This window comes from Myxine glutinosa, chromosome 1 (assembly GCF_964187855.1).
Source record: "Myxine glutinosa chromosome 1, kmMyxGlut1.1, whole genome shotgun sequence".
Lineage (NCBI taxonomy): Eukaryota > Metazoa > Chordata > Myxini > Myxiniformes > Myxinidae > Myxine > Myxine glutinosa.
In genome coordinates this window covers 25,915,225-25,937,254 of record NC_136261.1, presented here as the reverse complement: position 1 = coordinate 25,937,254, position 22,030 = coordinate 25,915,225, and the positions used below count along the sequence as shown (strand labels likewise).

General features: G+C 45.3%; 1 protein-coding gene across 2 annotated transcripts in view; it reads right to left on the bottom strand.

Annotated features, from left to right (window-relative positions):
- The window catches only part of LOC137421925 (cAMP-dependent protein kinase catalytic subunit alpha), a 117,721-nt gene extending 105,460 nt beyond the window's left edge, over nucleotides 1–12,261 (bottom strand). The window contains exon 1 of one of the 2 annotated variants that reach the window (XM_068108516.2): nucleotides 11,828–12,261. In XM_068108516.2, coding sequence (XP_067964617.1) covers nucleotides 11,828–11,873 — 46 coding nt within the window. In that variant the 5' untranslated portion in view covers nucleotides 11,874–12,261. The remainder of the gene's footprint in view (nucleotides 1–11,827) is intronic. The other variant, XM_068108525.2, reaches the window with a different exon arrangement.
- Nucleotides 12,262–22,030: the final 9,769 nt, after the last annotated feature.

Here is a 22,030-nt window from a genome sequence, read left to right as displayed (position 1 = left end):
AGGATGAAAGTGACTGGTTGAGAAGAGTGATGGAAATGAATGTAGAAGGAAGTAGAGGATGGGGAAGACCGAGAAAGACTTGGCTAAAGATGGTGGAAGAAGAAATGCGGGCAAGGGGGTTAACAAGGAGAGATGCAGAAAATAGGGCAAAATGGATAAGATTGTCATGGGGACCGCAAGGCTGACCCCCGCTCTAGTAGGGAAAATGGCCTTTAAAATGCACGTTGTTGTGTTGTGTACTATATAAGAGAGATGTCTGTGTGTGTGTGTGTGTGCCTGTGTTGCCATTTTTCTCAGAGATGGCTGAACGGATCTTCGTCAAACTTTCAGAGGTTCATCAGTGAGTGACTGGGAGTGTTTTCGCCGAAAAAAAAAAAAAAAAACGAAAAACGATGGTTTTTTTTAGAGTTACAAAAAAACAAAAAAAAAAACCGCTCAATCATGCCTAAGCTTTTTAAAATTAATAACAGTTATATACAAGTACACATTCGCATTAATAAAAACAAAACAATCACCAGACATTTGAACACAAATAAATCAAACAATTCCGGAAGTATACAAAGTTGGTAGTACGGCTTCTTCTTCTTCCTGATGGGCATCACACTTACCTCAGAAACGTGAGCCACATTCACCCACCAGCATATATCTGAACCCCTTCCTCTCCTGCCTCCCCCTCTCCCCCACCCCGACCCGGCAAACGCCGGGTACTTCTGCTAGTAGTCAATATTAATGCCACATCGTTTTTGTTTTTTTCTAGGTTAGTCTTCAGGATGTCCAATAAACGAAGGTGGAACGATGACTATGTTCAATATGGCTTCATGTGTATTACGGAGAAGGATGGTACACAACGCCCACAGTGCTTCCTGTGCAGTGTCATGTTCTCAAACTCAAATTTGAAACCATCAAAGCTCAATGAACATTTCCAGAGCAAACATGGCGGCAGGGATGCAGGGAACGACATCACAACATTAAAAGCCAAAAGGAGCTAGGTTTGATCATGCCGGCACTTTGCCAACGTATGGATTTTCACCAACAGAGAAACCTATGTTGCTTGCCTCTTATCAAGTTGCATACCAGGTTGCTAAGTCAAAGAAACCTCATACAATTAGCGAGGAACTGATAAAGCCGTGTGCCCTTGAAATGGCAAAGATTATTCTCGGCAAGGAGGCAGAGAAAAAACTGCAACAAGTACCTTTATCAAATGATGTGATACATAACCGAATCATCGACATGAGTTAAGATATTCTGGAACAGATTGTCGCAGATATTAAGGCTAGTCCAGTGAAGATTAGCCTCCAAGTGGATGAAACAACAGATGTGTCAAACTGCTGTCAGCTACTGGTAGTGGTTCGGTACGAAAAGGACAAAGAAGTTGAAGAAAATGTTCTCTTCTGTCAGTCACTGAAAGCAACTACGCAAGCTGTAGATGTGTTCAATATGACAAAATAATTCTTCATAAAACACCAACTCAATCTCAACATGATTGGTTCGATATGTACTGATGGAGCACCAGTCATGTTGGGCAACCGTTCAGGCTTTGCTGCACTAATCAGAAAATAAATTCCAGACATGAAGATGACCCACTGCTTTCTTCACCGGCATGCACTTGTAGCAAAAGCATTGCCTCCAAACCTGAGGAAGACTTTGGATGTTTGTGTGAAAATAGTGAACATGATTCGTGGTCGAGCTTTGAATCATCGACTGTTTCAGTTGTTTTGTGAAGAAATGGGTCAAGAACATACTGTGCAATTGTATCACACAGAAGTGAGATGGTTATCACGTGGTTGTGTATTATCCCATGTGTTTGAATTGCGAGAGGAAATTCAGCAGTTTCTCCATGAACAGCGACAAGACATAGCTGAATATTTTGATTCTCCTGAGTTTGTTCAGATGCTTGCCTATTTGGCTGATGTGTTCACAGCACTCAATGAGCTCAATCGCTCTCTGCGGGGAAAGGGGCTCACCATTGTGACTGCAAGCGAGAAGCTGGTTGCAGTCAAAGAAAAACTTGTTTTATGGATTAGGCGTGTAACGAAGGGAAATTTGGTGAATTTCCCATCCCTTGAAGGAACAGTCACTGAGGATGCTTCCTTGCAACCTGGCTTTGTTTCAACTATTATTGAACATCTTCAAATGCTGCAAACTTCATTCCATGGTTACTTCTCGTGTGCAGAGCTGCAAGCGTGTGATAACTGGATCAGGCACCCTTTCCGGATAAATTTGGAGGATATTGATGACGACAGTGACGTCAAAGAAGATCTCATCGATTTGAGAAGCAACCATGGAATCCAAATGGAGTTCACCGAGGGTCATCTGGAGCACTTTTGGGCATCTCAGCTGGAAACATTTCTGTACTAGCTAGGAAGGCTCTCGCTGTGCTAGTGCCTTTTGCGACCACGTATCTGTGTGAAACTGGATTTTCATGTCTGCTTCATATCAAAACCAAGTGCAGAAATCGGTTGGATGCTCAGCATGACATGCGAATAGCACTCAGCTCCAAGACGCCGAGGTTCCATACCATAATAGAGAACAAACAACAGCAAAGAAGTCACTGAGCTTGGTGCACAAGCACAATTTCTTGCAACACACCATGCAAAGTACAAGCAAATGGAATAAAAATCTTTACTAATTTAAAGTTACCTTGGTATTGTAATGAATCATTTAGTTGCCAAATATGTACATTTGTAAAATATAAATACATTTAAAACCATGATGAATCTGTTCTTGATAGCTATGATAATTTTATTATTCTTTCATGACAGTGGGGACAGGGGTGCGAGAACGACTTGGTGCTTTGCAAGGGGTGCAAGTAGGGAAAAAGGTTAAGAACCCCTGATATAAGGGCTCACAGCTGACAATGCATATCCGAGCAAAAACCAAGCCATGAGGTCGAAGGAACTGCATGCAGAGCTCAGAGACAGGATTGTGTCGAGGCACAGATCTGGGGAAGCCTACAAAAAAAATCTCTGCTGCATTCAAGGTTCCCAAGAGCACAGTGGCCTCCATAATTCTTAAATGGAAGAAGTTTGGAACAACCAGGACTCTTCCTTGAGCAGGCCGCCCGGCCAAACTGAGCAATCGGGGAGAAGGGCCTTGGTAATAGAGGTGACCAAGAACCCGATGGTCACTCTGGCTGAGCTCCAGAGATCCTGTGTGGAGATGGGAGAAACTTCCAGAAGGACAACCATCACTGCAACACTTCACCGATCTGGGCTTTATGGCAGAGTCGCCAGACGGAAGCCTCTCCTCAGTGAAAGGACACATGAAAGCCCGCTTGGAGTTTGCAAAAAAGCACCTAAAGGACTCTCAGACTGTGAGAAACAAGATTCTACGGTCTGATGAAACCAAGATTGAACTGTTTGGCTTCTGTCTGGCCACTCCATTTGGCCAGCTTTTTCAAGTATATTGGTTGGTCTTATTGCTTGTCCAAAAAAAAAATTTTTTTTGCAAGTATGTTGATCACTCCGGTTTGTGTGTGTGTTTGTGTGTGTGTTTGACTGTCCGCTCACTTATACTTGCCTACAGGTCACAATTTTAAACCGATCTTCACGAAACTTTACTATATGGTAGAGTTCGTGGTCTGACAAAATACTATATATTTTGGGGTCAAAAGGTCAACATAGGCCAAAGATCAACCACATTTTTTCAAATTTCTAAAATCCTCAATTTTCATCTGATTCACTTGAAATTTGAATGGGATTTACATATCGGTTAACTGAATTCAACCAACAACTATTTTTGAGATCAGCATAGGCCAAAATAGGCCAAAGGTCAACCACTTTTTTCAAATTTCTAAAAGCCGTAATTTTCATCCAATTGACTTGAAATTTGAATTGGATTTTCATATCGGCTAACTGAATTCAACCACCAACTATTTTTGAGATCAGCATAGGCCAAAAGGTCAAAATAGGCCAAAGGTCAACAACTTTTTTCAAATTTCTAAAAGCCTCAATTTTCATCCGATTGACCTGAAATTTGAAAAGGATTTACATATCGGCTAACTGAATTCAACCACCAACTATTTTTGAGATCAGCATAGGCCAAAAGGTCAACATAGTCCAAAGGTCAACCACTTTTTTTGAATTTCTAAAAGCCTCAATTTTCATCTGATTGACTTTAAATTTGAATTGGATTTTCATATCAGCTAACTGAATTCAACCACCAATTATTTGTGAGGTCAAAAGGATTCTCTCTTGAGTGCCATTCTGCTTTGTTCTGTTTTGCCAAGTGTCGCTCTTTGAGTGATTTTTCATTCTGTCTCTCTGTCTGTCTCTTGCCTACAGGTCACAATTTTAAACAGATCTTCACGAAACTTCACCGGATGGTAGAGTTGGTCATAAGGAAGAAGCCTATTTGTTTTTGAGGTCAAAGGTCAAAGATAATCTTGGTCAGATTTCGAAAATGGTCATTTTTTTCATCTGATGGACTTGAAAATTGAACAGCATTTCCATATTGAATTACTGAATGGAGAAACCAATTATTTTTTGAGATCAAAAGGTCAAAGGTCAACTCATGGTCAACCGTATAAAATCAATTTTCATCTGAAAAAGCATCAGTTTCCAAATGATTGACCTGAGCTTTCATTAAAATCATGAATTTTAATCTTGATGAAATGGACAATATGAATGGGAAATTTTTCATCCGATGGACTTGAATATTGAACACCTTTTGCATATTGAATCATGGAATGGGGAAGCCAACTATTTGAGGTCAAAAGGTCAAAGGTCAACTCAAGGTCAAACTTCTAAAATCAATTTTCATCTGAAAAATCATCAGTTTTAATCTGATTGACCCAAGCTTTGATTAAAATCATCAATTTTAATCTTAATGAAATGGACAATGTGATATATCCATGCAATTTTTTATTTTGGGGAAGGGTGGATGTTGCAAGTATCGTGCCCTGCTTCTTTTGTTAAATTTAATATTCCTGACTGCAAACCTCCTTGCAAGGCAGAGACAATGGGTCTGCGTGGTAGGCGACACTTGTTGCTCACAGGTTGTGCAGCAATTGCTGGGGTGAGACTCAATCTGTGCCTTGCTTCCAAGTCAAGTTGGGAGGTTCAATCTGTGTTTATTAGCGGCTTAGGTTGGTCACAAATAAACAATTTGCAGTATGTTGTCCTGATGAGCCCATAATAAGGGCGAAATCTAGATCGACATCTCTGCCTTTGTCCATTTGTGACCATGGAGCTTTAATCTCAGCCTGCAAAGACTTACGTACCACACGGATGCCTCCTTGTTTGGAGGTGATGTGTTGGTATAATTTAAGCACATGACGTCAGCGTCATGTCATAGGGTTGGTGTGATTCTTTGGTTATAAAATATATATATATATATATATATATATATATATATATATATATATATATATATATATATATATATATATATATATATATATACATACACATCGATATATACACATCCAGGTGCCCAGGTAATTTGTATATTATAAAAGGTCGGTCGGTAACTCCATCCATAGCACTTTATTAATAATAATAATGCATTTATTTTATATAGCGCTTTTCAGGGAGCCCAAAGACGCTTTGACAGAGTGCAAAACATAATGCATAGCAAAACATAAAAACAATTGCAAAAAAAGAAGAATCAATAGGGAAATATTCAAAGCACAAAGGAGGGAGAAGGAGAGGAGATAGTCAGGGGTTATTCTATAGACTTTCTGTTGTCTTACCATAATATAAATGGTACAGTTGGAATGGTAAAAATTCATTCACCTGGTTGGAAAGGTAATTCCAACTAAGTTGAGAACCAGAAATTTGAAATTACAGGTACTCGATTTACTTGAAACAAAAATTAGTTGCTTTAATCAAAAACATGCCTGTTTTTAAAGCCCGTCTTTCTGGGATTGAGGAAGGAGAAGCAGAACATGGAGCTTCAATGCAGTGGTTCCAACGGTAACATTTATTATTCGACCAGAGCAGGAACCCTTTACAAGGACACTGAGGAGCACAAAGGAAATATAGTAATACTTCTCGAAGCAACATAAAAATATATTGAAGTACAAGGAAGGAGCAGGCACACAAACGATGACAGACAAAAAAACAATTACAACAACAAAACGCAATCAGAGATTGCAGACCCTCGCCAGGAGGTGTTTTTAGTGGTTTTTAACGCTTTTTTTTTTTTCAAACGCTTTTGTGTTAAAACAAATATGGCGGCCGAACCACATGACAAATGACGTCATAATTATTATTTAAAAAATTCTACAGGAGGAGGTGCACCCATGGTGAAAATTTCCTGTCAATCGGTTGCAGAGGGAAAAAAATTCATCTTTATCAGATGAAGTTTTGTACTTGTCGAATTATGACGTCATAATGGAGGCACTTATGACATCATTAACATATGTTATTCCCCATGGAGAGTTCTTTACAAGGAGCCATGCCAATTTTTTCTATGCAGCGCTTTCAGAGATATAGAGGTGCAAAGTTTTTCGGTTTTTCCAAGATGGCAACCATAAAACGTGACCTATGACGTCATAATTATCATTACAAAATTCTACAGGAGGCACAATTTTGATAAAAATTTACTGTCAATCGGGCTAACGTTTGCAGAGAAAATCATATTTATTCTGTGCGTACAAACAGACAGATAAACAAATGGACTCAAATGTAATAACCTCTCCTCTGGCGAGGGTAACTAGAACGGCACTCGGTAGAGCGCATACCTCCACCAGGCTGAACAGTTTAAGTTTTGTAGCCCACTGTAAGGCTGGATCCAGACTGTAACCAAAATCTAATTCATTCGTCCTTGTCACACATCCAACTGGTCCACCAAGTTTTGTCCGAGTCCGTCCATAACTTTTTGAGTTATCCTGCTCACAGACAGAGATCAGTGAAAACATAACCTCCATCCATCTTTGGTGGCAGATGTAAAAATGAGTTGTTGTTTTTTTTATCACAAACTTGCTGTTGTAAAAGGCCGCATTTTCAGAATTGTAGGAAGAAGCCAAGGGACCCCGAGCATTAATGCAAGATCCTGTCACAGGTTTTACTTCATTTTACATCCTCATTTACACACAGGTATACATGCAATATGTTTGTCAAGGACAACACGTTGTCTTTTGATTAAACCCATCAGCGAAGCGACAGGAAGCACGCCCAGAGATTATAAAAGAAAATCGTGGCTTGATGCGCTTGTATTCCATGCACCACCATTTCCGCAAATCAATAGACAATACAGTATTACAGACAAGGCACCGAATTAGGAAGAAGAATAGTTTTACACTCTTCGATATTAAACAGACTAATTAATACACTTCAACAGCTCAAACCACTTGTTCAAGAAGCTTTCAGGGTTTGAATCCAAAGCATCATTTAGAATCTGCGACCAACAGCAACTAGAAAAAGCTGTGAGGCGTTTCAGCATCTGATGACAAGCAAAAACCTTTTTGATAGTGATCAATTAAACAATGACGCAGAATACACCCGAAAGAGCTACCAAGGGCAGGGAATGGCCAGACTCCACACATCTTCAAGTGAAACCTCTCAAGATGTGAGAATGAAAGGTTTGAAAAATTAAAGATGTGAATCTTTGATCAGAAATTACACCATGATGTACATGTTATAATAACACTATTTTGCTATCACCTTATTATAAATGTTGTCAATGTAATCCGAGTCAGTGAGTTCACCCATGCAAATGATAAAGTTCTCTCAGGTACAAAATAACAACGACAATGGCAATGATTCGTCTTTAAGGCATCTTCAATACGGGATTTATCAATCGGTGATATGCTGGCATGCTGACGATGTGACATTCAAGAAGCACAAATGAAATGCCAACAATTCAGTGTAACCATAGGAACCACTCACACCCTAATAATAACAAATAATTATGATGAAGAAAAAAAATTACTATCAGCTTTACCTCACCAACCTTTACAATGTTTAAAGAAAAGAACGTCATAAGTGGCAGGCAAACAAAAGCAAAAAGACTAAAGGGCGAAACATTCACAGTGCAGGAAAAGAGATGAAAACTATGGAGTTTCATAATAAAATTAGAGACCGAGTGAGGAAATTCAGCAGGAATGGGGAAAGTAGGGGATGGAACAGCAATGAAGATGGAAGAAAATTCATAGGTGTAGGAGATGAAAATAGGGATAAAGGAGGAAAGACTAAAATAAAGAAAGGAGGATATAAAAAGAGGGAGATAGAGGAAACCAAAATAGAGAGAAAGAGGAGGAGTTGTCGATCAAAATGGGGAGAAAGAGGAGTCGTCGTAGACCAAAATAAGGGTGGGGAGTGGCGGACTAAATGGGGAGTGGTGGCAGACCAAAATGAGGTGGGGTAGCAGACAAAAATGAGGTGGGGTGGCAGATCAAACTGGGGAGGTAACTGGGGAGAGGCTGAGACAAAAATGGGGTCGGCGACAAATGGAGAGGGGTGGCTACAAACATGGGGAGGGTTGGCGACAAAAACTGGGAAGGGCGGCGACAAAAACGGGGAGGGCGGCGCCAAAAACGGGGAGGGGCGGCGACAAAACATGGGAGGGGCGGCGACAAAACATGGGAGGGGCGGCGACAAAACATGGGAGGGGCGGCGGACAAAACATGGGAGAGGCGGTGACAAAACATGGGAGGGGCGACGACAAAACATGGGAGGGGCGGTGACAAAACATGGGAGGGGCGGCGACAAAACATGGGAGGGGCGGCGACAAAACATGGGAGGGGCGGCGCCAAAACATGGGAGGGGCGGCGACAAAACATGGGAGGGGCGGCGACAAAACATGGGAGGGGCGGCGACAAAAACTGGGAGGAGCGGCGAAAAAAACTGGGAGGGGTTGGTGACAAAAACTGGGAGGGGTGGCGACAAAAACTGGGAGGGGTGGCGACAAAAACTGGGAGGGGTGGCGACAAAAACTGGGAGGGGCGGCGACAAAAACTGGGAGGGGCGACGACAAAAACGGAAATGACAAGAGGAAAAGAGGACGGGCAGAGGAGAAGAGGACGGGCAGAGGAGAAGAGGACGGGCAGAGGAGAAGAGGACGGGCAGAGGAGAAGAGGACGGGCAGAGGAGAAGAGGAGAGGACGGGCAGAGGAGAAGAGGAGAGGACGGGCAGAGGAGAAGAGGACGGGCAGAGGAGAAGAGGACGGGCAGAGGAGAAGAGGACGGGCAGAGGAGAAGAGGACGGGGAGAGGAAAAGAGGACGGGGAGAGGAAAAGAGGACGGGGAGAGGAGAAGAGGACGGGCAGAGGAAAAGAGGACGGGCAGAGGAAAAGAGGACGGGGAGAGGAAAAGAGGACGGGGAGAGGAAAAGAGGACGGGGAGAGGGAAAGAGGACGGGAAAGAGGGGGATGAGAGGACTACATGGGGAGGGAGAGGTATACATGGGGAGGGAGAGGTATACATGGGGAGGGAGAGGTATACATGGGGAGGGAGAGGTATACATGGGGAGGGAGAGGTATACATGGGGAGGGAGAGGTATACATGGGGAGGGAGAGGTATACATGGGGAGGGAGAGGTATACATGGGGAGGGAGAGGAATACATGGGGCAGGGGATTGCAAGTGAGGGGAGGAGGGTGAAAAGAATACAGGTGAGGGATAGGGGTATACAAGGCGAGGAGGGGACAGGGGAGTACAAGGGTGGGGGCGTGGGGGGGGAGGTGAGTAACACAATAGGGGGAGGGGGCATGAGAGGGCTACAAAGGGGATGGGGATACAAAGGGGAGGTGAGAGGAATATCAGGAGAGGGTGGGGAAGAATACAATGGGGGGAGGGAGGGGGGAGGTGGCAGAGAACACAACGGGGTGGAGAGATTCCATGGTGGGGGGGGGGGGCGTGTGGGGGGGCGGGAGAAAAGGAGGGGAGGCAAAGTAAATAAAAAGGTTGGGGGGGAGGGGACAGAACATATATCTGGCACAAGGTGGTGTGATGGGTTTGTGCGATGTGGGGAGAGAACATAGGGTGAGGAGGGGAGGAACACAAGGTGAGGAGTCGGGGGGACAGGGTGAGGGAGTCGAGGAATACAGGGTGTGGAGGGAGAGGCACACAAGGTGAGGGAGTAGAGGAATGCAGGGTGAGGAAGTAGAAGAATGCAGGGTGAGAAAGTAGAGGAATGCAGGGTGAGAAAGTAGAGGAATGCAGGGTGAGGGGAGAGGAATCCAAGGTGAGCAGGGGAAAGTAATTAAAGGTGAGCGGGGGAAAGGAATTAAAGGTGAGTGGGGGAAAGGAATTAAAGGTGAGTGGGGGGAAAGGAATATAAGGTGAGAGAGTAGAGGAATACAGGACAGGGTGAGGGGGGAAGAGGAATATAGGGGGAGGAGGGCGAGGCACACAAGGTGAGGACGAGGGTGGAGAGCAATCCAAGGTGATGAATGAATGAATGAATGAATGATCGTTTTAAGGCCATTTTCCCCGCTAGAGCGGGGGTTAGCCTTGCGGGCCCCATGACAATCATGGTTCCCTGTTGGAGGCAATGTTTTTATGGCCGGATGCCCTTCCTGACGCCAACCCTTGGTCACGCTCTTGGCATGCACAGGGATACATATGGTGTACCTATTCTAAACCGGGGAACACACCGGGATCATTCATCCCAGCAAGCTGGTACTCAATTTGCCGACCTCGGAAGGATGACAGGCTGAGTCAACCCCCTTGGCGTTAATTCAGTGATCGACCGGGATTCGAACCCAGGGTCCGAGGATCCCAAGCCGGCACCCTAACCGCTTAGCCAACACCAGGCTAATCCAAGGTGATGGGGGAGAGGAATACAAGGTGAGGGAGTAGAGGAATACAGGGGGAGGGGGGAGAGTAACACAAAGTGAGGGAGTAGAGGAATCCAAGGTGAGCAGGGGAAAAAGGAATACAAGGTGAGCATGGAAGAGGAATACAAGGTGAGCGGGGAAGAGGAATACAAGGTGAGCGGGGAAGAGGAATACAAGGTGAGCGGGGAAGAGGATTACAAGGTGAGGACGAGGTGGGAGAGCAATCCAAGGTGATGGGGGAGAGGAATACAAGGTGATGGGGGAGGTGAGGGAGTGGAATACAAGGTGGTGAAGAAGAGGAATACGAGGGGGTGAAGAAGAGGAATACGAGGGGGTGAAGAAGAGGAATACAAGGGGGCGAGGAAGAGGAATACAAGGGGGTGAGGAAGAGGAATACAAGGGGGTGAGGAAGAGACATACAAGGGGGGGGGGGGGCAGAGACATACAAGATGGGGGGTGAGTGAGGAATACAAAGTGGGAGGGGGTGTGGGAGGAATACGAGAGGTGGGGTGAGAGAAATATAAGGAGTTTGGGGAAGAATATAATGGGGAGAGACGAATACAATGGGGGGGGGGGGGGGGAGACGAATACAATGGGGGGGGGGAGACGAATACAATGGGGGGAGACGAATATAAACTAGAGTGGGTGAGAGGGGAGGGGGGGGGGGGGGGGAGACGAATACAATGGGGGGATGGAGACGAATACAATGGGGGGGGGGAGAGACGAATACAATGGGGGGGGGGAGACGAATACAATGGGGGGGGGGAGACGAATACAATGGGGGGGGGGAGACGAATACAATGGGGTGGGGAGACGAATACAATGTGGGGTGGCAGACGAATACAATGGGGGGAGACGAATACAAACTAGAGTGGGTGGGGGGGGGGGGGGGATAAAAGGAGGGGAGGCAAGGTAAATAAAAAGGTTGGGGGGAGGGGGGAAGAACAGATATATCTGTTATTACTATTAGTATTTATGGCACAAGGCGGTGCGATGAATTTTTGAAGGTTAAAATTGATGAGGTGATTATAACGAGGCAACCAGAGCATGAATGATCACATCGACGAGGTATAGGTCATAGGAATGTTTCCCCCCTTTATCTTTACCGCTCTCTGCTTCGTTTCCTTTCTTCGTCGGCGCCGCGTTTCCCATGCTGGCGGAACGAGAGGAGAATGGCGCTGTAACTGGCGCCAATCGGCGGCCCAACGTCTCGACACGACGTGGAAACGAAGGGGAAAAAAAAGCTATAAGAAAAAGACAAGTGTGGTCCAAATGGAGGACTGGAAGGAGGCAAACGACGAATTAGAAAGACAGGCCGCGTTCCTTGCTCACGATGCCGCCTGTTTGCTCTTCGGCCCAATGTCCGACGGACTCCAACTCGCAACGCTTTCTACACCAGTCCGAAGATCTTAGCTCTTTCCAGGATGCTTCGACGTACGTTCAGGGACTTTCCCTATTTACCGGAATCGTACTCTGTGGAGAACGAAAGGCCACAGTTTACGGGGACTGCTTGACGTCGCGGAGCGACACACAAAGGGGCGGAAACAGAGCTTTGACGTCACCAAAATAATCCTCTCTTCTCCCATCCCATCTTGGAATTGGTGTTTGTCTCAATGATGTCTACCAGCGTCTATGAACGTCAAGAAAGCTAACATCTATTTTAAAACATCCACTTTATGTCATTTGCAGGTGAGTAATCAAAAGTGAAAGATGAACCGCCATTTTTAATTCGTGGACTTGAACCACACAGCGCTCCTTATAATCGAGTCATTTCAACTCTTCAAATGAATGAAGAAGAGTCCGTGACAAACGCTACCAAATTGATAAATATAATAAATTTTAGGGGAACCGGAACTATTTTTCACCGCCGCCTGGACCAACATTCTGTACCGTACCATGTTTCCGGTTTCGCTTCACAAATGACGTTAATCCTATTTATATTTTACGAATGTTTTATTTTAAGAGGTGGCGTATATGTTACTTGGTGTTAGCATCAAAAAGAATGGCAATATTTTATATTCTATTCTGATATGTATTTAATGTGAGAAAATTCGAGTAAGAAATATCTGAGGGATGAACCGATCACCGTCTGCAGCACCTCCCCACACGGCACCATGAAACACCATACATTTATTACGTAGCCCAGTATGGCCAATTTTGACCTTTCCTGCTTCCGGACATGCTTCCTCGCGTCGTCATCGACCTGCTCCTCCCACTCAGGATTCCTCCTCCTCCCACTCCATATTCCTCCGCCTTCTCCCATTCAAGATTCCTCCTCCTCCCAGTCAAGATTTATCCCACTCCTCTCCCCCCTCCCCTCCCCTTCCCCCTCCTCCCATACTCCCAGTCAAGGATCCTCTTCCCTCTTCCCGCTCCCACTCAAGGTTCCTCCTCCCCCTCCCACCCACACCACACCACACTCCGCACATCAGACATTGCACTCCACAAACCACACCCATGCACTACACACCACATACTACAAACCACGCTCCACACACTCCACACACCAGTTCCACACATCACACTCCGCACACCAGTTCCACACATCACACTCCACACACCAGTACCAACCATCACACTTCACACCACCAGTGCCACACATCACACTCCATATACATCACACTCCACACACCAGTACCACACATCAAACTCCACACACCAGTACCACACATCAAACTCCACACACCAGTACCACACATCAAACTCCACACACCAGTACCACACATCAAACTCCACACACCAGTACCACACATCAAACTCCACACACCAGTACCGCACATCATACTCCTCTCCACACACTAGTGCCACACATCAAACTCCACACACCAGTACCACACATCAAACTCCACACACCAGTACCGCACATCATACTCCTCTCCACACACTAGTACCACACATCAAACTCCACACACCAGTACCACACATCAAACTCCACACACCAGTACCGCACATCATACTCCTCTCCACACACTAGTGCCACACATCACACTCCACACACCAGTTCCACACATCACACTCCACACACTCCACACACCAGTTCTACACATCACACTCCACACACTAGTTCCACACATCACACTCCACACACTCCACACACACCACACACACCAGTTCCACACATCACACTCCACACACCCCACATACAAAATTAAATGAATTGAGGTGGTCAACATCGATTTATGGATTGCAGGTGAATAACCAAGTCATTGTCTGATTGGAGGATCACCGCCAGCAAACAACAAGAGTAGTAACTATGGTCACGCCGATTGGTCTTGGATTGGTACAGGTGCTGGTGCTGGGCCCCAAGAAAAGAGCATCGAAGCTGGAGAGGCCTAGTGGAGCCTGTACAGAGCAGGTGAGTCATACAGGCCCATGCAGTGATGGACTGACACGGGCCTACCTGGGCATGCAGGGCAGGAGCCGCTACTACATTGAACACACTCTATACGTTTTTAGACATCTGCTTTGTGGAGAAGGAAAATATAGTCTTAAATAATCATGGTGTTGCAAATTTTCTTTAAATTATCCCAATTTCCCTCCGAAATATTTAATTTTCCAACTAAAGCAACTGTTCATGTCATTAGCCTTGCACATTCCCCAACGGAAGGGACAGGGTTCTCAGATCTACGAGAATCTAGTCTATACCCCGTTCATCTTCCCAAGACTACATATACGATTTTTAGACTTTTAATATTAATACTGCACCTCTTTTTTGCTATTGAAGACTCTATGTAGCATTTTATTCTGCATTTTTATAACATTAAGGAGAAAAAGGAGAGAAAAAAAATCATTGTATCGAGATGGGGAGGGTGCTCGGGCTTCAAAAATTAACATTTTACTTTTAGTTTTATTACCTGCGCTACCAAAGGTGGATGGATGGATATTATGTTTTCACCCCTGTCTGTCTGTTAGTCCGTTTGTGAACAAGATATCTCAAATAGTTGTGGACGAATTCGGACGAATTTTGGCAGAGAGGTAGTGTATGTGACAAGGACGAAATGTTTAGATTTTGGTGAAGATCTGGATTCGGATCCGGCTACTAGAGTTTTTAAGTCATTCTTCACCATTGGGAGATGGGGCCAACAACGATACATTGCGGGATGTCTCAAAAAGTTATGGACGGATTTGGCCGAAACCTGGTGTACAGGTTGGGTGTCTGACAAGGAAGACTTGATTCAATTTTGGTGAAGATCTAAATATGGATTCGGATATGAGAATGATTTAATTTTTTTGGTCATTCTTCACCATTGGGAGATCGGGCCAAAAACTATACATTGCGGGATATCTCAAAAAGTTATGGACGGATATGGACGAATCTTGGTGGACCGGTTTGGTGTCTGACAAGGACAATCCAATTCGATTTTGATGAAGATCTGAATATGGATTCGGATATGAGAATTATTTAATTTTTTAGTGATTCTTCACCATTGGGAGATGGGGCCAAAAACTATACATTGCGGGATATCTCAAAAGGTAATGGACGGATATGGACGAAACTTGGTGGACCGGTTTGGTGTCTGACAAGGACAATCCGATTCGATTTTGGTGAAGATCTGAATATGGATTCGGATATAAGAATTATTTAATTTTTTTGTGATTCTTCACCATTGGGAGATGGGGCCAAAAACGATACATAGCAGCATATCTCAAAACGGTTATGGACGGATTTGGATGAAACTTGGTGGAGAGGTTGTGTGTGAAAAGGAAGAATCGATTCAATTTTGATGATCTGAATATGGATTCGGATATGAGAATTATTTAATTTTTCAAGTGATTCTTCACCATTAGGAAATGGGGCTAAAACCAATATATAGCAAGATATCTCAAAAAGTTGTGGACGGATTTGGACGAAACTTGGTGGACTGGTTGTGTGTGACAAGGAAGAATCGATTCAATTTTTGTGAAGATCCGGATCCAGCTATGCCAGCGAAGGTAAACGCCGCTCCTTCCTTCAGAGCGAATGCCCAACCAAAACACGTTCAAGCTTTGTTACATCAGCTTTTAATCATGGCATTTTATCGGATGACCAGGCAAGAGGCAACAGCACTCCAAGATGGACAAGACACCGGAACGGCCGGGCCGCGCATGCGCAATAGCGATGATGCACATGCTACGTCACCAACAGTAACAACATTAACATATAATGGCGTGACTACTTTTTTCCTCTTGCTGATCACCATAGTGCATACAACCGGATCCACAATTTTATATTAGACAAGTCAGGAGACGACGATGGTCCACGAGCGAGCGGTATTCTTCGGTTCGATTTCGAAAATTCGGTTCGATTCCGACAACTGTTAAATTTGACCTTTGTGACCTTGAAATGTCAAAACGAAGGTTACTGACCTTGAAATGAGATAGAAAATAATGTATAATCAGTTATGAGGTTAGTTAGCTACACAATACCGAAAATTCGGTTCGATTCCGACAACTTTGAAACTTTGACCTTTGTGACCTTCAAAGGTCAAAGGTCAAAGGTCGAGGATTTTGAAATTTGTTGGAAAACTTGTATTTCATTATGTATGTGATAATATAAGATCATATACGACATTTCACCCTATGAGGAAGCGAAAAATGTAATAAAACCATCAAAAATCGACTTTTCTAAATTTCGTGACCTTGTGACCTTGACCTTGGGGCGAAAACGAAAAATCGAGCTCAGTGGGGCTAGACACATGACATTGGCCTAACCAAATATCGAAACGCCTGTCAGATTCCACTAAACCCCTCGGAGAAGATGTAGCTTGAAATCGATTACCCCCTAAAAAGACATCTTTTTCGGGCGTGGCTCTGCCCACAATGGGCGCAGTACACCCACTCTACGCAGGACACAACTAGATCATGATATCAACCTCCCACCCAAGTTTCACCAAGATCAGATGATATCATCGGGTAGTTATGTTGTGGACAGACGGACACACACACACAGACAGACGCACACACATGACGAATATAGTGGTCACTTGATAACTCGTGAACCAATTGGACCCAAGGAAATGTTTAACAATTAACGAGAGCCAATACGTGTGGTTATAGAGTTAGGGTTGTCAACGCGGTCTGGAACACAAAAGCAGGGACACATGATGGTCAACAAACAGCAACGGCCGGGAGATCACGGCCGGGAACGGCCGGGAGATCACGAGATCACGTCTTTTCGAAGCTGCTCCATGCGCTCACGCTTTCGAAGCTAAGTGATATTTCTCAATTGTGTTTTTGTCGAGACTGTACCTATCTTTCGGTGTATGTACCTATAGCGTATCTTTTGGAAAAATTTTCGGTGCTAATTTTTCGTTCATGTATACAAAATCGTCGGTTAATGGTATCGAGTATTCTGCAGCCTAGTACTCGTAGGCTTAGACTACCGTACCGTCTCAGACCTTGTGGTTTGTTTTTCTCTCAGCGATTCGTCGAATGCGCTGAATTTATTTTCGTTCTCTGTTTCGTCCCAGTCGTTCACCCCGTCCTCCTTGTTTAATATCTGTACTCACAAAAAAAAAAAAAAAAAAACCCAAAAAAAATTTCCTTCCCAGGTCTTATTCGTTTATTTGTTGTTCTTATTTGTTCGTTCGTTCTTCATTCGCGATCACGTGGTTAGAAATGTATAATCTCTCCCCTGAACAACTATTTTCTCTCATATATTATAACACCCTTTTCTTCTTTTCCTACAAAAGGATGCTTTCGTCTTGCTCACCAAATCTATTCATTCCAAAAAATATATATAATACCATCTCTTACAGTTCCTCCTTTCTACATTCCCTAAACTATCCAGAACTCCATCCCTCCTCCAGTGTCCTCAAACGTATTTTTGACTCGAAGGTCTCAAACTCATTTTGCAAAAAATGTTCGTTTCCCATGAATCGTACACTTTTCAAAATCCAATCTCACCCCTCCCCTCCAAATCCTCCCCATCACCCATCCCTTTCAAATCTCCCCCCTTGCCCCTTCCCTCCCCTCCCTCCTAAACTCCCCCCACACCCCTCCCCTCCGAGACTCTCCCTCGCTCCCCTCCTAGACTCCCCTCTCACCCCTCCTCCTCAAAGCATCCTCCCTGCTTCTTCCTCCTTCCAACTTTCACCTTCATCTCCCCAAACCTCCTGCCTTGCTCTTCCCCCTCCTCAAATAACACCTCACTGTGCCTCACCCAATCTCCATCAAACCTTTTGTCTGCCCCATTCTTCCCTTTCTCCAAGCTATTCTGAAATCTCTGACACACCTTCAACAGCTCTCCCTACCTCTTCCTCCTCTTCCACATCTTACCCTACCCCTCCCCCCCCCCCGGTTCTGGACCCGATGCTCCCCCTTCCTCTTCATTAACGGTATGGACCTCAAACATCCGGGGCCTTCGCTCAAACTTGACTGACCTCTCCATACAGGTTGCTTCTGACAAACCAGATGTGATCTGCTTAACAGAAACTTTCCTCCTTCATGATGTCTCTGATGCCTTGGTATCTCTCCCAGGTTACTCCCTCCTCCGGTATGATAGACCTGAGCCTCGTCCTGGAGGTGGGGTTGCTATCTTTATAAAAAACTCTCTTCCTCACTCGCCCTCCACTGCCCTCTCTCCACCTCACCCCCAGGAATACCTTTGGCTACGGCTTCCCCTTCGCTCCCACCTTTTGTTCATATGTGTGTTGTACCGTCCACCAATCAGCGATGACTCCATCTACATCTCACTGTCTGATAATATGGACCAACTTCTATCTACCCATCCCAACTCTCTCTTCCTCATATGTGGTGATTTCAATTGTCACCATTCCAGTTGGCTGGGTGTGGGTACCTCTCTCACCAGCCATGGCTCTTCAGCAAAGGACTTCTGCGACTCACTGGGACTGACACAATCTGTCAATTTCCCGACCCGGATCTCAGTCAACGGAGCATCTTCTCTTCTGGATTTGGTTATGACAAACTTCCCTGAAAATGTCTGCTGCTCTTCTTCTGCTCCAATCGGCTCATCTGATCATGTGCTTGTCAAAGTGGACATCTCTCTGACCATTCTCAGAGAGCCTCCTCAGCGTCGACGAGTCTGGCATTTCACTCAGGCCAACTGGCACGGTCTTCAAGCAGCCATCAATCATCTGGACTGGTCTCCCATCTCTACCGCCTCTGACATCAACTCATCCTGGGAATTCTTTCAAAGTAAATTGCTCTCTCTCATGCACAGATTTATACCATCTCGTCTTCAGTTGTCATACCCTTCCTCCCGTCCATGGTACACGGAATCTTGTGGTGAGGCTGTTGCCCTGAAACAACTTGCTTTCGTCTCCTGGAAAGCAAATCCAACGGAAGGAAATCTCATTTCCTTTCACAAAGCCCGAAACAATTGTGTGTCCACCCTCAGGAGAGCCAGGAAACAATATCTCACCATTCTCAAGACCGAACTCTCTTATCTGTCTCCCTCTTCCAAATCCTGGTGGCGTCTGGTCAAATCTGTTTCTGGTGTTTGTTCCCCCTCCATCCCCTCCCTCACCTCAAACGGCTTAACGGCTGACTCCGCACGTGAAAAAGCTGAATGCCTCAACTCTGTGTTTGCCTCTAAATCTTGTGTCCCAAACCCATCCCTCTCTGTACCCACCGTACCCAGTTGTACCAAGCTGCTCCTGGACTCTGTGTCCTTTCCTCCTGACAAGGTGGAAAAGTTTCTGTCAACCCTCGACTCTGATTCTGCAACTGGTCCTGACGGCATCAGCCCACGGGTCCTAAAATCATGTTCTTCTGCTCTTTCACTCCCTCTTTCTGTTCTCTTCACCCTCTCTTTTGCTCAAGGTCATCTGCCATCTGCTTGGAAATCAGCCAACATCACCGCTTTGCACAAAAAAGGTGCAAAAACAGATCCCAGCAACTACAGACCAATCAGCCTTCTCCCAATTATCAGCAAAGTCATGGAATCCATCATTGCTTCAGATATTAAATCTTTCCTCTTCTCCAATGGCTTGATCTCTGATCATCAATTTGGTTTCAGACCTGGTCACTCTACTCTGGACATGCTGCTTCTGCTTTCTCAACAATGGATGGAGGTCCTCAACGCCAAACAGGAAATTAGAGCTGTCTCCCTTGACATTTCACGTGCCTTCGATACGGTCTGGCACCCTGCTCTGCTCTCCAAACTCTCCTCCTTTGGTATCCATGGAAATCTCCACGCATGGCTGGCGGACTTCCTCTCTGGTCGTAGTCAACGTGTGGCCCTGAATGGGTTTCTCTCATCTCCTCTTCCTGTTCAGGCTGGAGTTCCCCAAGGTAGTGTTCTGGGCCCTGTGCTTTTTCTGGTCTTCATCAATGATCTCTCTGACTCTCTTGAAAATCCTCTCTATCTCTTTGCTGACGACTCTACTCTCTGTCGCTCCATTCCTCATCCCTCAGATCGGCAGTCTGCAGCCTCCTCACTCTCTGCAGACCTGGACAAAATCACAGACTGGTCAAACAAGTGGAACATGTCTTTCAATCCTGACAAATCTCACACTCTTACAATGTCTCTCCGAAAGGACCGACTGGACAACCCTCCCATCTACTTTCTCAACAATCCTCTCCAAGAAGTTCTGTCGCTCAAGCTTTTGGGTCTCACTATCTGCCATGATCTTTCTTGGGAAAACCACATTTCCAAGCTGGCCTCCAAAGCCAGTCGCCGACTGGGCATCCTCCGTCGTGCGAAGTCCTTCCTTGGCACACCTGAGCTCCTCACCACATACAAGGCTTTCATCCGCAGCTCAATGGAATACTGTTCCCCCCTCTGGGCTGGTGCTCCTGCCTCACACCTGGCTCGGCTTCACGCTGTTGAATCCAAAGCTTTCAGAATCATTGGAATCTCCCGCGATGAAGCTATCTCTGAGGGCCTTTCACTCACTCACCGCAGGCAGGTAGGTGGTCTTTCTGTCTTCTACCGACTCCTCTCCGGCCTTGCTCCCCCAGCTCTCTCTGTGCTCTGTCCCCCCAATATTCCTTCAGGTCGCACAAGATCTGCCTGCAACCCTCTTATGGTTAAACTGCCAAAGTCTAGGCTCTCTGCTCACCTTCACTCTTTCATTCCCCTTTTCTCCCGCCTCTGGAACAAACTCCCCCACTCCCTTCAATCCCACTCCTCCCTCCAGGTCTTTAAAACAGCTGTTCACCACCATCTCTTATCTTCCCCCATCGAAAACCTTGATCTTTTCTACCCCCGGTAATTCACCCCAGAGTCCTTGCAGTGTTCATATGTTTTAATCCTCTCCCACCTCCCCCCCCAAGTCCTCCCGATGTCCCTGCTCTCAAATGTTGTGTTTGTGTCCTTCCCCTTCTTCCCCCTCTCTTTTGTGTCCTCCCCCCTCTCTCCCCATCTTGTCTGCCGCTCCCCTTGTTTTTTGTGTTTTGTGTGTCGGTTTGTCTTTTTGTGTGATTAATGTTTGCTCTTTCACGAGCCTCGATCTTGTATACAAAAAAAAAAAAAAAAAAAAAAAAAACACCTAGCTGCAATCAACCCAACCACCATATATACATATACAAACTGGCAAGATCATATTTACCTTTGATTTCTGTTTCAACTCCCACGCACAATAACCAAATGAGTACGTATTAGTCAGGAGAGTTAAATGGCAGATCAACATATTGTTATGAATTTTGGGGTAGGGAAATATATAGATTTAGGTAGATCTGATTAGGTATCATGCTTCGTCTGTCGAGTTAGAACGATCTCGATGTAATAAGTCCTGTTAGCCCGGTTTGTTGGATCAAGTGTGTACCTGTGATCATATGAGGATGATCCGGTGATAGGTAGAATAGGGACTAAGATAATTCCCCTGTATGTGAAACCTCGGTGATCATACCTGTGTCCCTTATGGCAACACACCACATACATTAGCTAGATCCATTAGTTCGCCACATTAATTAATTCCCCTCCCGCCACAAGACTTACAGGAAGAACAGGCAGGAGGCCAGTTCGGGGCACCGCTGATGCAGTTGCAGCCAGTTACATCACCACAAATAAACACACATTGACCAGGCAGGCTGAGAGCCACGTTCAGGGAGAACTCGTGATTGGCCAGGGGAGGGGCAAGCAAAGAGCAGACCACCGATTGGCAGAGCAGGAAAGGACGTGTCATTGGTGGGGGAAGGGACAAAAAGCTTCCCCGTGATTGGGGGTAAGGAAGGTGAAGGAGCGACACACTGATTGGCTACTGACCGATGACACCACGGCCAATCAGTGCTGAAGGCGCGAACGAACTACCAACAAGCTACGCACTGATTGAAGGACAAGCGCCTGTGACGTAAAAAGGCATGAAAGGCGACAAGTAAACGAGGCACTGGTTGGTGGAGGGAGAGCGCTGACGTCACACCGCCAG